Raw genomic sequence first — 15974 nt, 5'->3', positions numbered from 1 at the left:
AGTTGATTCTGAGCTGATTCTTTATGACAATGCTAATGAAGTAAATAATTTTAGTAAAACATTTGATACCTGTCCGTTTATATTTTTCCTTGGGTCACGGCCCGATTTCTGCAGAGCGACAGATAAGCAGGCTGAGCCCTGCCCCAGTGGAGGACACTTTGTAACCCTGTAATACTTTACCCACTTTGAACTCTTCTTGGAACTCGTAATTAGTCTTCAGTGCTACTTTTAGTATGATTCTTTGTAGAACATGTTCATCTAATCGTAAATAATGCTCGAAGACCAGGCAACTGATGGAGGGGAGGGATAGAGATTTAGTTTCAATTTAACGGTATTACTTTATTACTGCAACTCGTGACAACTTACTTTGTTATAATTATTATTATTTGCCTGTACAAAAGCAGAATGGGGTTCCTTTTGCTTCTATCTTTCATTATTAAAATGGCGTTGGATCTCGGTATATGGCCTGCCATTGGCAGATTTTATATTTCTTTCTTGGTAACTCTTACATATAAGTAACGTACCTAGCTGTGCACTTAAACTGAACCGGCACATTGTCTCGTTCCAGACCTACAACAGCTGTGCCAGACTGTGCTTAAACCAGGAAACCGTGTGCTTATCGGGGTCCACCATGAAGACAGAGAGCTGTGTTGTTAAAGTAAGTGACACCATAATCCGTTGATTTAAACTGGATTTAGAGTTAATTTTCCTTTTTTTATTTTTTTTATTTTTTTTTTTCAACTTTACTGAAAACACACATATATAATAAAGTGTGTATATGTATATATTACACACACCCCTATGGGTGAAGTAACAGTTTGAAGGATGAGATTTTAAAAGTATTATCATCCTTAAAAAACTAAATATTTGCCTGCTCGTAAACTCCGCACGCCGAGTGCCGTCGTAAAGCCAGCCATTTTGCCTCTTTGGAGTGTATTGTACATCCATGTGCCACTGTTGGCTCGACCTTTCTCATTGCGCGCGGATTTAAGTCATGTAATATCTACATGTATTAGTTCTGCTCGAGTCAAATCATTTCCATGTCATTTGTATCTTAATTGTTTAATTTGGAAGTGTTTGCATAATCGTCAGGCCGCGGTTAGAATTTAGGATCTGTGCTCCGCGATCCAACTTCCGCTTTTTATTTAATGAATTTTAATAGCTTAGTTGTTTAGTTTGGAGAATTATATCTACAGGAAGGAAAATATTTCAGTTCAGATTATGCTGAAACAGTGTGATTGTGGTGTGAGAAGCTCCGTGCTGTTTAATGATCACAGAGTCCTTTTCTCATAAGTGATAGTAAACATTTTCCTGAAGACTTATTGCCAGGCACAAACTATGAAACCATTTCATTTTTTCATGTATTTGCTTTCCCAGCTTTTATTGGTAATTAAAAAAAACAAAAAAAAACAAAACAAAACACCTTTTATAGCATGCTTCTAATATAATATAATATATTTTTCAGACATGGCAGCATGGTTTACATTTGCAGATATTTAAGCGTGCTTTTTATTTTATGCTATAATTTTTATAGTGTTAATATGATTAATTATATGCTTTACTTTATTCTAAACTTTGAGTACTTTTTGGACCTACCATGAATCCTGAAGAAGTCTCTTGTCATTGTCTACATTTAAACCAAAACAAATATCAAGAGACACGAGCAACTACACCATAACATATTTCAAATAAGTGTATATGCAAGAAAAAGGGGTATAGCTGTACATGTCCAGGTGGAGGCTTTAGTTGAAGGTGAAACCTTTTATTGGGGCAAAATAACAGATGTAGGGTTGCGTATCTTTCTGGAATACAGAGGTTTGTAACCATGTTTGTAATAAGATTGTCACCACCACGAAACACAGTAGATGACAACGGGCTGAACTTTGCAGTATTCAACCGGAACCATCTACAGAATGAGATCGTGAAGCTGGAAAAAGAAAAACAAGCAAAAGTTAAAAAAAAAAACAACAAAAAAAAAAACCCTTCATTTTAGGCCAAACTCAAATTAAGTGCAACTTTTACCATTATGTCATAAGTTGATTGCAAATGAATTAAAAGTGCTTTAAACCAGCAGCAGGTTTCTGAACTACAGCTCCCTGAAATAAAACAATACCAACATGACCAGATATGTCATTCAAAAAAAATACAATATTTATAGCAAAAGTGTCGGCATTGAGGGCCAGAACCAAGCCAGTCATCTAGAGCCGCAAGGACCAGAAAAAAAACAGACATAGGTTTTTCACTGTATTTGAAAGATGAGCAAAAAGATAGTTATTATAATGTATCAATCATATGTAAATGCAGAGGTAGCCGCAGTTCCTGCTATATACACGCTACCAAAAGTTTGGGGTCAATTATAAAGTTTCTTGTTTTTGAAAGAAAATTAAATTCTGTCCATTAAAATAAAATAACGTGAAATGGATCAGAAATCCAGCCCATACGTTGTTAATGCTGTAAATGACTATTGTAGCTGGAAACAGATGATTTTTTATGGAATATCTTCATAGGCGTACAGAGGCCTTTATTGCTCCCATCACTGCTGTGTTCCAGTGGCCCTTTATCACTCCCATCACTCCTGTGTTCCAATGGCCCTTTATCACTCCCATCACTCCTGTGTGCCAATGGCACTTTATCACTCCCATCACTCCTGTGTTCCAATGGCACATTGAGTTCACTAATCCAAGTTTAAGTTTAAAAGGCTAATTGATCGTTAGAAAACCCTTTTGCAATTATGTTACATGTCCTTGTTTTCCATGAAAATAGCTAAGTGACCCCAAATTTATGAACGGTAATGTGTGTAGACCACTTATGCACCTATGTAGCGCTTTTGTAGTTACAACATATTCTAAAGTAAGTATACAGTATGCTTCTTGTTTATTCAGACTTTATATACCCTTAACAGATGTTTAATAATGGAACTGTGATTTACATCCCAAATAGCTCTTTATCACTCACTTATAGTTTAAGCCCCCTCCCCATCATACGAGTTCACTGCGAGGTACCAGAAAGTCGCGCACGCATGTGTTTAAAATGTAGGTGTGTACTTTTGTATTCATTTTTGTCCCTAGCGAGTCCATCGGAGAAACGATCCGGGCTGAAGTTGTCTATCCGCAGATAACGGCAGGGGTAACCGCTGATGCGCGTCCGATCGCCCGCACTCAGAAGATCGCATGGCTTCTTCAAAAAGTCAAACGATCAATTTGCCTCGTTTTGGCACTGTACTTAATGCACAAACAGTGCGATCTGCGGGGCTGTAATTGCATTGTTAGGGCCAAGAAACAAGCCTTTGCCTCTTCAGCAGACAGCTGGCAGGGAGAGAGGCATGTTGTTAGGAAAGAGAGAGGCAAGGCAAATAAAATTACTGCTAACGCTCAGAGATCGGCAGGAGCCCTACTTGCCTAATCTTACCGGTGGGAGCAAGCGGCTGTTGTAATCCAATTATAGCAGCATAAGCAATTTGTTAGACACTCCGCATAATGTAACAATTTCCCAATAAACTCTGACTTGTAATAACGTCGGCAAGAGCCCACATAAATCTGCCCGAATGGTGGGGGCTGGAGTATCCGGCTGGGGGCTTGTAATTGGCATCATCAGCACATTTTCTAGTGCAGTCTTTTAGTGCGGCGTTTTTACAGCGCTTGTCAAAGTGCACCCTTTAACCCTTTCGCTGATGGAAAGGCTTTTCGGCGCGCTGCATGGGAATGTCTAATTGTTTAGCCTAATAGTAGGCATCAACACTCCTCCATATTTATTTATTTATTATTATTATTATTATTATTATTATTTCTTTTTGTATCGGCAGCCCAGAGAAAAATGTAGAAAATTATATATATACGTTATGTTTGTTGATGGCCTATTTCTGAAAAATGCTATTAAACTGATGTTCGGGACCCATGGCAACAGTGTTTCTGATCCAAACTTCTGCTAAACTTTATGGTTATCGAGCCAGAGGGAAAAAAGAGTCTGGTTCTGTACCTATACATTAACCCCTGCAACATGTGTTAATCTGTTGGCTTTGGTTACCTAAAGTATCTTTTGACTGCATTCTATACTCACATCTCAGAAAATTAGTTATTTATTCAGCTTAGTTCTTGGTTTATACCATTAGATTGTAAGCTTGCGAACCGAGCTCTCTCTACCTAATGCATCGGTTCGCCTTAATCTGTGAGTTCTAGTTTTGTCAGACCCTTTAAATGTATGGGCTGTAATAAGCAATACATTTATTGACACCGCTATAGAAAAAGAAGCTGCTAATAATAATTTATCATTAGTTTTTAGTGGGTGCTGACCCTTTCAGTGCCGGATAGTTTTTGCATGTAGTTGTTATTCCCCCCCCCCCCCCCGTGTTCCATTCTTGCAGCTACATTTTCTGTTTTGTGCTCTTAGTTTTCTTTATTTAGCTGCTATTCTGATGTTAAACATCGAGATGAAGAAGCCACACTGTCACTGCGATTATGATCGTAATAAATTATATTTTAATGCACGATCAGAAGAGAAATCTCCGGTTTACTATGGGCACATTAGCGGGCGGTCGTGCCCCTGTTAAAAGCAGTCTTTGTCTTTTCTGTAACTAATGACTGTTTCTCATTGTTCTGACAGCGAGCCGCGTGTGTTATTTTCTCCTGATATTGTAATAATAATGAGAGCAAATTAGAACAATCCGTTTACACAGATAGCTCTTGATTGGAGAATAGAAGCAATATGGCAAAAGGCAATCCATCTTCTGGATCCTGTCACATTAACTTCAGCTCGGAGAAAGGTTCAGGCGGGGGCATCGAGATCCTGCCCAATCAGAAGGCAGAAATTAATGAGGGCAGTATTGTTCTGTGATCAACCTTTTAATTAGCAAGACAGGAGATAGAGGGAATGTTATCAAACCCCAGCTGCCAACTGCCATTCATGCTTTCGGAAAGAAAAAGAAGGGAGAGGCGGAAGAAAAAAAAAATCCATTGGATGGAAATTACATGCTTTGTCTGCTAGCAGCGCTTAAATCTGTTTCTGATTTGGCAGATACTATATGTATATGTCTGCTGAGTATCACATATTGCCCATGCTAATGAGCAGGAGCCTTTCTGTTCTCATGGACACAATAACATCTTCATCCCCAAGACATTTGGACAGTGGCATAGATATATATATATTTTTTTTTTGTTATATATATTTTTTTTTTCCCTCGTAGCAATGAAACAAACGATCAACTTACTAAAGGTTCCTTCAAACCAAACAGCTTTTTTACCCAGCTGGTTATGTTTTTGCGAAAATGCTCTTTTTTTACTTTAATAACGCTGGCAGAGTGTTTAGTACATTAGCATTTTAATAGATGAATAAAAATTGGCTTATTAAAAAGGTTGCTTCAGACGTAACATTTGGAAACCGCTTGGAATTTAACCCATTTTTTGTCCCTCTTTTCTCTCTTGGTGACAGTAGAGCTCATTAGGTGGCTTAACTTCATGTTGTACCACAATCATTTTCAAGAGTCTTTTTTTTGACCGCTTTTCCGAGATTTTAGAACACGGAACAGCTATAGAAGAAGCTACATTGGTGTTTTTGAGTAAATGTGGCTGACGTTCATGCACCATTCGTGTTTGAGCATAATGTAGGGTAGTGGCTTTGTTGTCTTCAAGGCCTACATGGATGGGTTTATGAGGAACGTCGCCTAAGCAACTTTTAGTATCATGACGTTTCTGCTCTGTTGTTAGTTTATTGAGTGATTGTTTTAGATATATAGAAACATGTAATTTGATTGCAGATCAGAACCGTTCTGGTCTGCCTATTTTTCCTGTAAAGACCCAAACCTTAATCAGTCATTGGTCTTGTCTTATACTTAGTTTAGCTTTATGTGTATACATACCGCTCGATTATAAGACAAGGTTTTTTTCAGAAAAATACCCCTCGTCTTATAATCGTGGTCGTCTTATAATCAGACCTCAAATAGGTCTGACTATGAGACGACTAAGATCCAGATCCCCCGCAGCTGCAGGGGACCCGGATCCTCCTGTCCCCCCCCCCCCCCGCCCCACTTACCGGTACTTCTGGGTCTCCGGTGTGTAGCTGGGGCAGCGTGTAGATGTCTATGCGATTCGCTTAGACAACTTCCGCTGCAGCAGGAAGGAGGTGTGGCTAGCAGCGGGGGTTGTCTGCGTCCAACCCCCGCTGCTAGCCACGCCTCCTTCCGGCTGCAGCGTAAGTGCGTGGGATCTACACGCTGCCCCAGCTACATGACAGGGAAGTCAAAAGCACCGGTAAGTTGGGGGGGGGGCGGGGGAGTGTTAAATGGGGGGGCATAAGGCATTTCTGGAGGCAGAGTGCTCTGTGAAATGCCGTTTAACCCCCTTAATGCCACTCTGCCTCCAGAAATGCCTTTTTAACCCTCTATACGCCACTCTGCCTCCTGAATGCCTTAAACCTCCCTATATGCCACTCTTCCCCATAATATGCCTTTTAACCCTCTAAATTCCAGAGTGGCATATAGGGGTATAAGGCATTTCTGGAGGCAGAGTGGCACATAGGGGGTCAAAAGGCATATCATGGGGCACAGTGGCATATAGGGGGTATAAGGCATTTCTGGGGCAGATGTGCATAACTGGGGGGCAGGTTGGAAAATAGAAGGAAATAAAACCAAAATATTTTTCTCAATCATAGCTTTTATTAAAAAAAAATAGTTTAGATGAATTAGCATTTACTGGTAAAACTTTTTTCCTTTAGGGTCGTCTTATATTCAGGCTTTTTCTTTTTTCCCTAAATTAATATTCAGATTTGGGGGGTCGTCTGATAATCAGGGTTGTCTTATAATCGAGCAAATACGGTATATATATATATATCTATATATATATAGAGATAGATAGATATAGATATATAGATTCTCCATCTTATTTAATGGAGGCTTAATTTAGTGGCATATGGGAACAGAACAAGCATAAGTGATGATTTCCCTCCCAGCTCTTTGCTCCTCTTTGTAAAGAGATGGTCCAAATCCAATCATCTTCCACCTAAGAATAGAATTAAGCTAATGGGGAGGAATAATTATGCAAATTCCTCCCACTGTTCCCACCTAGTTGCTATCACTGATGGTATTCTGGTCCTCTGTGTTAAGCTTTTGTTTTTCCAGCACCTTATCTCGCTGTTAGAGGATGGCAGTTCTTCTTCCAATGTGCTATATTAGTGCTGGCTTCAAACAATATCTTTCTTTCTCAAAGTACTATTTTATTTGAACCAGTCACGGCTAAAATCTATAGGTACAACATAAAGAGTATGGCGTTTGCTCACGTTTAAAGATAAAGCACATGGTGTATTATATATTTTGTTGAAGTCTGGCTAAAAGGGAATATTCTAGGCTAGTGTTATCCATTTTTTTGTTATGATGCAGAAGCTCAGGTTGGGCAGGTGGCAGACAATGCACTGCTAGATATGGGATTATTCAATTAGGTTAGAAGCTATACAAAAAAAAAATCAAGCTTGTGGACTGCCAGTTGGACGCATTCTGCTAAATAATTATGGAACTTTACCTAAACTTTGCTATGGATACTCCGTCCTACGCTGTTATGAATAAAAAACAAAAACAAATCAACCTTGTCTTCATCGTCTGCACCTGTAAAACATTTTTAGGTCGTGTTTTAAACACCCATAAATGTATGAAATTGTTATGTATGTGCAGATCAAAATTGATTGTATCAACCACTTTATGGTTATCTTGCTAAATTGGCTTTGTTAGATTGAAAAAATAGACTGATGTAATGAAGTTACGGTAACTGGCTGGTCTACACCTAAGATGCGTTTGCTCCTTATATAGACCATTTTATAGAAAGCCTAATAAGATCAGGATTCTGAACGTTCTTCCTGGTTAATGACGCTGCACCATGTTGTGAACACCTAGAACCGTGTTGGGTCCCATCACTCCCATGGGGTGACATTCAATACATTGCCCAGTCTACTCCTCACTTGTAATCTGCCAAAGGTTTTGTTGAATCTGCATTTGGACATAGAGCATAGCTGAGTGCAGAATTATATTGCTTGGAAACTTGCTCCTTGGAGAATATGTTCCAGTGTAGTACGATTAAGAGCAGTAAAGCTCTGTATTGATCATTTCATTGATCGTTTGGACGCAAAGGCTGTTGTACTCAAGTCTGACACTTCAAGCAAAGGAGGCCGGAGATACCGACTGTTACTGGCACACACTTCCATAATACATAGCTCTCTTACATTCAAAAGGCCTGATAAGGAGCGCCGGGAACGGCAGATTACCTTCCGGACCTACACAGCACAAGGAGTTTTATTCACCAAAGGGATAGTTGTGGTTTTTAACTCCTTTGCATTACTGTGCATTCATTGGGTAGGGCCGGCTCTAAAAGTATCTCCAGTGTGAAGGCTTGAGCAGGCCCTGTATAATGCATTAGTCAGTGGCTGATTTAACTACACAATATACAGGGCTATCCAAGCTCTTCCTGTAGCTGAAACTTGCTAAGGTTAGCCTGCCTTCACAGAGTATAACAAAGCAAAAAAGCTGGAACACAACTCTCCCTTTAGTGAATAGACAATAGGAACTCAGCATTATGTAGCTCCTAACTCACTTGCGATTAATGGTTAGTTGGAGAACATTAGTACCTGGTCTTTGGCACTGTATACGCCATAGGACTCCTGTCTGCAACATATGCCTCTGCAACCAACACCATGACCCTATAATAAACTCTACTCACTTTTGATAGGCTCTAACACTGACTCAGTGAAGGTTCTGGGGGGTTTAACGAGACCCCCTGTGCCCCTGTTGGTTTCAATGAGAATGCTTTCCAACCACTGATTGGCTGCTTTAATATGGAACCGTGGAAGGGGGCATGGCATTGAAGCTTCTCATGAAGGTGATTAAGTTATTATTACTTTAATGGGTTAAATTAATAAGTATATGTGCTTTCAAAATGTATTTTATATGCATCTATTGTTGATGAGGCTACACGTGGAACTGGAGTGTCCCTTTAGTGGTATATGTGCTGTCAAGTTACACCAAACGTTCATGGTTTGAACCTTCTGTGGTTTGTTTTATTCAGCATGTAGAATGGGGCTTTGCTGGGGATAATTGAATAAAAGTATAATTTCTGCAAGCAGCACACGCTGGTAATTCTACGCAAACTGCTTATTTCCTTTACAGTACATCTGGCTTCTAAAACATCACATCTAAAGAAACACATTTAACGATTACTAAACAAAATGTTACTTGTTAATGACATGAGTCAGCAAGTTTCCTAGAAGACCTGTTTACTAATGTCTTCTGAAAAAGCTCTGAAAATTAGCAATAAAAGCATTGGTTAATTAATGTCACTTCGGTATTTTCAAACATGAACGTTCCACAGCTGAGTGAACCAATACTTTTTCTTCGGTGTTCCTTCTATGTATTGTAGGGGAAAGTATCACAAACGGCAATAAAACAGATTAAAATACTATGTTTAAATTGTGAGAAGAGCACTGTTATAGTGTTAAAAAGCTTTTGTCTTTGCCTGTCTATACACACCTGGTCTATGAGACCAAATCTATATGCATTATCATATTAATTATTATTAATTATCAGTATCATTAGGAAAACCAGATCTCTGATGGAGTACCAATAACCGACCTAAACTTCTCCCTTGGTAACACCGCTAAATTGATCAGTTGACTTGATCAGATCTTGACTCTTAGAGTTCTATTCATGTATGATGCCAAAACTCCCTTGCCCTACTTAATTAACTAGGAATTAACGTTTTGAGATACTTTCCTTTCATTCAGAATGTGAGAGTGTCTAATTAGATACATAATTACATAACATCTGAGTATAGCCATTTCGTCACTTTTGTCTGTGTTGATAGACGGAGTTGTATTTCCCAAAGTGTAGGCAAGATAATTATGCATTGTTTCCATGCGATTCTGGTGATTGACATCTCTGCTTCGTGTTGCATTCAGCACCGCATTTTATATCTCCGATGTGTGGATCTCATGAGTAATTCTATATCTTCTTTAATGAAGGCACACATCTGCCAGAAAATATTAAACTGTACCCGCCATGATAAAAAAAAAAACTTTCCACTAATCCGTACAGCTTAAAAATTAAAAATCTATTTGTCCTGTCTGCATTTTTTTTTTAAATAAAACATAACTACATCTACTGTTTTTATTAACATTTTTATCTGCATGTACACTACTATTACAAAAGTTTGGGGTCTCATACAAATGTCCTTATTTTTGAAAGAAAAGCAACTTTTGTCCATTAACATCAAATGGACCAGAAATACAGTGCAGATGTTAATGTTGTAAATGACAACTGTAGCTGATTTTTAATGGAATATCTTCATAGGACAGGAGTTGACAAAATTGGTTTGGAACTAGGAGCCAGGCAAAACAGTTAAGAACCAGCATTTTTTTCTCCACTTCAATCATGTTTTTATTTTCCTGGTCCCTGGGGTTTGGCAAGCCATGCCGTACGCTAACATACATTCACACACTCTAAAGCCATACGGTGACAAACACACGCTAACATTCTACGCTCATGTAGACAGGTGCTAACACCACACACTAATACACGCAATAAATGCTGACATATACACTCTTGCTAGCAAAAACACCATACACGCTAGCACCACACTCTTATACACATGCATACACATACACTGGCTAATACTATACATATATAAAATTACACACTCTTAACACTATGGACACATACACACAGAATCTGGAGCTACAATACAGTAGATATACTGACTCTATACAAATATGCTCGTATAAACTGATTCTACAGTATACATACATCCACACGCACGCACGCACGCACGCACACTCACTCACAGAGTAACTCCAGCACTATACATATACACGCATACACACAGACTCTGACACTACAGTATACATACAGACTCTGACTCCAGCACTATACATATGCACACGCGGACTCCAGCACCAAACATATGCACACTCGGACTCCAGCACTATACATATACACATACTGACTCCAGCACTATATATATACACACGCATTCACATACTCGCCCCCCCCCCTCACCTTGTGGACACAAACCGTGACACTTCCGTCTGTCTTCTGCTATTGTTAATATGACACTCTATGCATTCCTTCTGAGACATTGTGAGCGCAATTCATTACCTGACCCCACTGGGACCGGCACCCGCAACCCCACGTCCCACAGGGAAGCATAGAGTGCCAGATTAACGATGGCAGACCTGCAAAACCCTGGCACCCAGGGTTCCTCGAGCCCTGTCATAGTCCTTTTATTACTCCCACTCTCTAGTGTTACAATGGCACATTGTGATCGCTAATCCAAGTTTACATTTAAAAGGCTAATTGATCATTAGAAAACCATTTTGCAATTATATTACAGCTAGGACTTTCCTTATTTTCCATGAAAACAGCTAAGTGACCCCAAACTTTTGACTGTTGTGTAGCTCCTTGAGCTTTATAACTTGGTAATGATGTTTTTTTCTTTTTTGCATTTGCCTGCCTTAAACAATACACTGTTTTATTCTTGACTGCTAAAATATTGTCTTTGTAAGAATGTAATAATCTTAACTTTTTGTTGCTACATGGAAGACATTGCTGTCGGCCCTTAACAATTCAATATTTGCGTGATCTAAAGCTAGACTCCTTAAAGTGTCTCACTGCTTTGTCAGATGTGACGACATTGTAATGTATGGTATAATGGATTCATGCAGCAGTGAGAGAAGACAGTCTTACAGGTTTAAAAGTTCTCTCTCTACCATCTTAGATCCAACGCTGAAGGTCTGGGGAAACCCAATATTTCTGTGACATTTACACCACATTAACCACTGCCCGGTTTATACACCGGTCACTTATATCGTATTCCCGTATAATGACCAATATAAAACAATGTTGAGCGTTTTGAACTATTTCACCATCACCAAGAATTGTATTAAGTTTGATCATTTTAATGAGACTTAAAACAGATAAATGGATTGTCCTAAGAAAGAAGAAAAAGAGTTGCAGAAGCAATTGTAATATCTTGGTGCTGTGGAACATAGAAAGCCAGAAATCAGTTTGTATCTCCCACCTCCCAACGAAGGCACGGTATTATAACTCTGGAATTAGAATGTCCAGTGGAAGTAGTAACTCGAGACCCTTGTGGCCTCAACATCTCTTGAAACAGAACGTGGCTCTCCATTTGTTGGATTCCCCTTTGGCTGCAAGACATCATCACCCCTAAAGAAACTTACCAACCATCCAACCAAATCCACGCTGAAGCCTAAAGTTCTCATATTCCAGATAGTGTGATACATTAAAGCCTTTCATTCCATTTGACATTGAAGAGCATTAGAAGTCCGCATCTTTGCCAAGAACCAAAGTTTTGAAAACTGCCAAAAGTCAAGTGCCTAGAGTCTTTTAAACGTAAGCGAGACAGACCCAGTAATAAGCCCTCTGTTCTGCAGCCTACATAGTAACAAACACAGTGCTGTTTTGAGCCTCTCTCTCTTTTTACTGTCAGAGTTTCTTCTATTATATTTATCTTACAATTTGCCGTGGGGTGAAGTTATTAAGTTTTAGCAGCAGCCATCTATCAAGTTCACAAGTTAACACGATAAAGGCTCTGTGCCGCTCTGATCCGGGGAATGATGAGCCTCACACGGTAATTAACTAAATGAGAAAGTTAAATCTTACTCGAGAGCTCCAAGAGATGAAAGAGAGGTGTTTGTCAGTTTCTCTGTGGAAATTAGAAGCGGTTTTCTGCAATTCCCCATACTGCTGCTCTGTCATATTTTACATAACCACTGGGAAAACGTCTCGTAATTAGTGCTGTCACCGAGACTTTTTTTTTCTGCTGAAGGATGTTAGAATAATTCATTAGGTTATCAAGAAAGGCTTATGTCCCGAAATGATTAGCACGGTGAAATTTAAACCATTAACGGTAACAAGTTTAACGCTCGCTGCAGTGCCGAGGTACCCAGGTTATGTTTGCGCGTCTCTCAATAATTTCTTATAATTAAACATTATGATTGTTCCCTTTCGCAACGCGCCGGATGATTGCTACTTTGTAAGCACCCGTTATTTTATCTTTTCAAATTTACTATGGCAAAACACTTTTGGGAGGTCTTTTTTTTTTTATTGCGTTTTCACGAAGCAGAAAAGTTAAAGGGCTAAACAAAAAAAAACTACACCGCACATTGAAAGCACCGCAGCGCTTATGGAAGCTCCTATTCTAAAATTCAGTTGGCTGATGTCATCGTGATATCTTTTTTTGGCTGATTATGTTATGGAAATAGCAAAACCAAGCCCTCATTTTCTGGCAGCAGGCTTCCAGGATGCCAGATGAGCCGCCTATCTTCTGTTTGAAGTCCATTTACCTTCACTATTAGAGGGCCGGTTGTAATAGAGATTGTATGGTGGAAATCTAAGCAGATCTGAGCATTCCACGCATAATAATTAAAAAAAACAAAACTTTTCCAAGCCCCAGAAGTGGAAGATTATCCAAAATGTACGTGGAGAACAAAGTACCTGTCAGATGTCATCTCGAAAACCTTTAGAAGAGAAATATGGACATAGCCCTTCAGAGCATGTTTTGGTTCAGAAAAATCCTAAATATCAGTACGATTAATGTATGGCTGTTTGGACTACAAATGAGTAGAATAACATCGCGCTGATTTAAATCATGATTAGGTGTTCGTGGAAAAATGGTGGAGCGCCACACCAAAAGTAAATGTTCAAAAAGGTCTGTCAGGAAGGTTTTTGATGGCTTTGAAAGTACAAATGGTCCATACATAATGCGCTCGCATTGTAACAAACCTTTCGTAATAGTGTTTTATCATATAATTGATTTTTAGGATTGCTTTTTGGGTCTGTGTTATATGAATGATATTGTAGGTCATTGTTTTAGATTTTTCTATAGTGTCGTGTTGCACTTTGCTCCTGAATTAAGTCTGATTGAATCTGACATACTTCTGAAGCACGTGTATATGTAACAGTGTGCAGCTGCTACAATATGTTCTCATTTACTTTCCTGTTATATACTTACTTTGGGTTTAGTGTCTGAATTGGAGACTGTCACAATGATATTCTGGTGCAAACTACTTTTACAATGCGTCAAATCCGTTAACTTACACCTTTGAGGTACGGTGATACTTGGCCATTAGCAGCGTCCTAGAGCAGAAGAGAAAATACAATGGAAACCATCAATACGTCTAAAAAAAAATATATATATATATATATTAAATAATTACGTTATTAAATATATGGTTTTATAAAGATATACAGAACCTATTAACCTATTCCCCTGATGATGATGATGATGATGATAGATAAAATGTCACCCTTACTACTGTTTGTGAAAAGGCAAATATTTTAAAAAATAATTCTATTTTAGAAGGTTGACTAATACCATTATGCCCCAACATAAAAGAAATTCATGGTTAAAATGTATTAGTATTGCATACATTAAAATGCTGCATTATGTGTTTATGCCCCCTTGATCTAGATTTGTTTTTCCTATAAAATGCTATTGACCATATCCACACTGGGAAAACTTAAATATTTATTTTTTTACACTGAATTTTTATGCTTTTTTTTATTTTATGTTTTCAGTTGTGGTATAATTATAGCGCTGCCATATAGCAAAACCATAATGCAAGTCTGTCCAGCATAAGAAGGGTTTTATCCTGTGGCTCCTATCTTAGTTAACATTTTGAATGGCCGAAAAAACAAAACACTTGTGGAATATCAATTACCATATGCAGAAATGCTCGCATTAGGCTCGCCAGGGATGTTCTTATCACCCGTTGCTTGTGGTTGTATCCGAAAGCAATACATTATCCAAATAAATAAACGAGCTGAGTCCTAGGGCCATTTACCTTTCTGGAGAATCATTTTACCTAGGGATCCTGTGCATAAATATTTAACATGCATTCCATTTTTACACGTGTCTAGTTGCTGTCTTATGGGTCCCAAGTACAAAAACAAGAGTGGTAGAGGAGGATATATCTGATTATTGATGCTACCGGTTCCTGGACTCGCAAACCCAATCATTACGGTTTCACTTAAGGGACGCAAGGACTCCTGTTCTCAGCTTATTCGCACTTGAGTCGTTAAGCGCGTGCTTACCCCATATACATGGCTTACCCCTTTGGCACATTGTGATTTTGATAGGATTGTCATTTTTTCCTCTCTGCATTTAATAAGCAACAGAGAAAGAACCATGAATGCCAGAAAAAACATTTTGGGGAATTGGGGATAACGTTTGTTGGTCAGATAGACTAACCCATTAAAGAGGTTATATCGAGATCGGCGCAGAAGGGAGAGATGTTACCTCCTTTTGAGATTACCAAGATATAGTTACAAATCTGTTTATACATTATGAATTCCACTCGTGTTCATCCACCCTACGGTTTTGTGTGTGCATAGTGCATGTGAAATGGTGGAAGGGTCTGACCCAGACCTTAAGATGTCCTAAGCAACATGATTTGGGTAGCCTAAACCAGGGCTCTGCAAGCCATCTCCACTAGGGCTTGCATCCTGGGATCTAGAGTTTGCTGTCCTGTACCGGTGCTCTGTACAGAGCCAGTTCTGTATGCCAGAGATTTGCCTCCATGTTGACTGGATTTGCGTGATTATATCTCCCTTGGTTAGGTTTACTCCAGGAAGGGAGAGAACTTTAGAACAGTAGAACAGGAGATTAAATAGTTATGAGTTTTTTTGGCACCACCTCCTGGTTCCTGGGACATCTCTTCTAATGTCATCTATGTTTCTATGAGTCCAAAACAAATGAATGCATTAAGATCTGTGAACAAATATTACCCAGCAGTTGACCTTACATTTGTTGTTGCGACTTAGTTTTCATGACCCTCGGCCAACAAAAAAAACCCAAAAAAACCCACATTCATATGAAAGATGGCCAGCCGCAACTTGGCGACCATCGCTTTTAGGTATTATTGGCTGGAACCTATTACTCATATTGCGATTAGTGTCTACGCAGTGTCTGTATACTGTAAGCTTT

At 39.0% G+C, this 15974-nt stretch overlaps 1 protein-coding gene across 1 annotated transcript in view; it reads left to right on the top strand.

Annotated features, from left to right (window-relative positions):
- The first annotated feature begins 565 nt into the window (after positions 1-565).
- LOC149288618 (F-box/WD repeat-containing protein 1A-like) overlaps positions 566-15974 on the top strand; it is a 42247-nt gene continuing 26838 nt past the window's right edge. Inside the window, exon 1 of the mRNA XM_089491481.1 lies at positions 566-658. Coding sequence (XP_089347607.1) covers positions 632-658 — 27 coding nt within the window. The 5' untranslated portion in view covers positions 566-631. The remainder of the gene's footprint in view (positions 659-15974) is intronic.

Source organism: Sceloporus occidentalis, unplaced genomic scaffold (assembly GCF_023333645.1).
Source record: "Sceloporus occidentalis isolate IW3139 unplaced genomic scaffold, rSceOcc1.0.p SCAF_50, whole genome shotgun sequence".
In the NCBI taxonomy this organism is placed as follows: Eukaryota; Metazoa; Chordata; class Lepidosauria; order Squamata; family Phrynosomatidae; genus Sceloporus; species Sceloporus occidentalis.
Note: the sequence above shows the minus strand (reverse complement) of the source record. Positions and strands in the feature narration are given on the sequence as shown.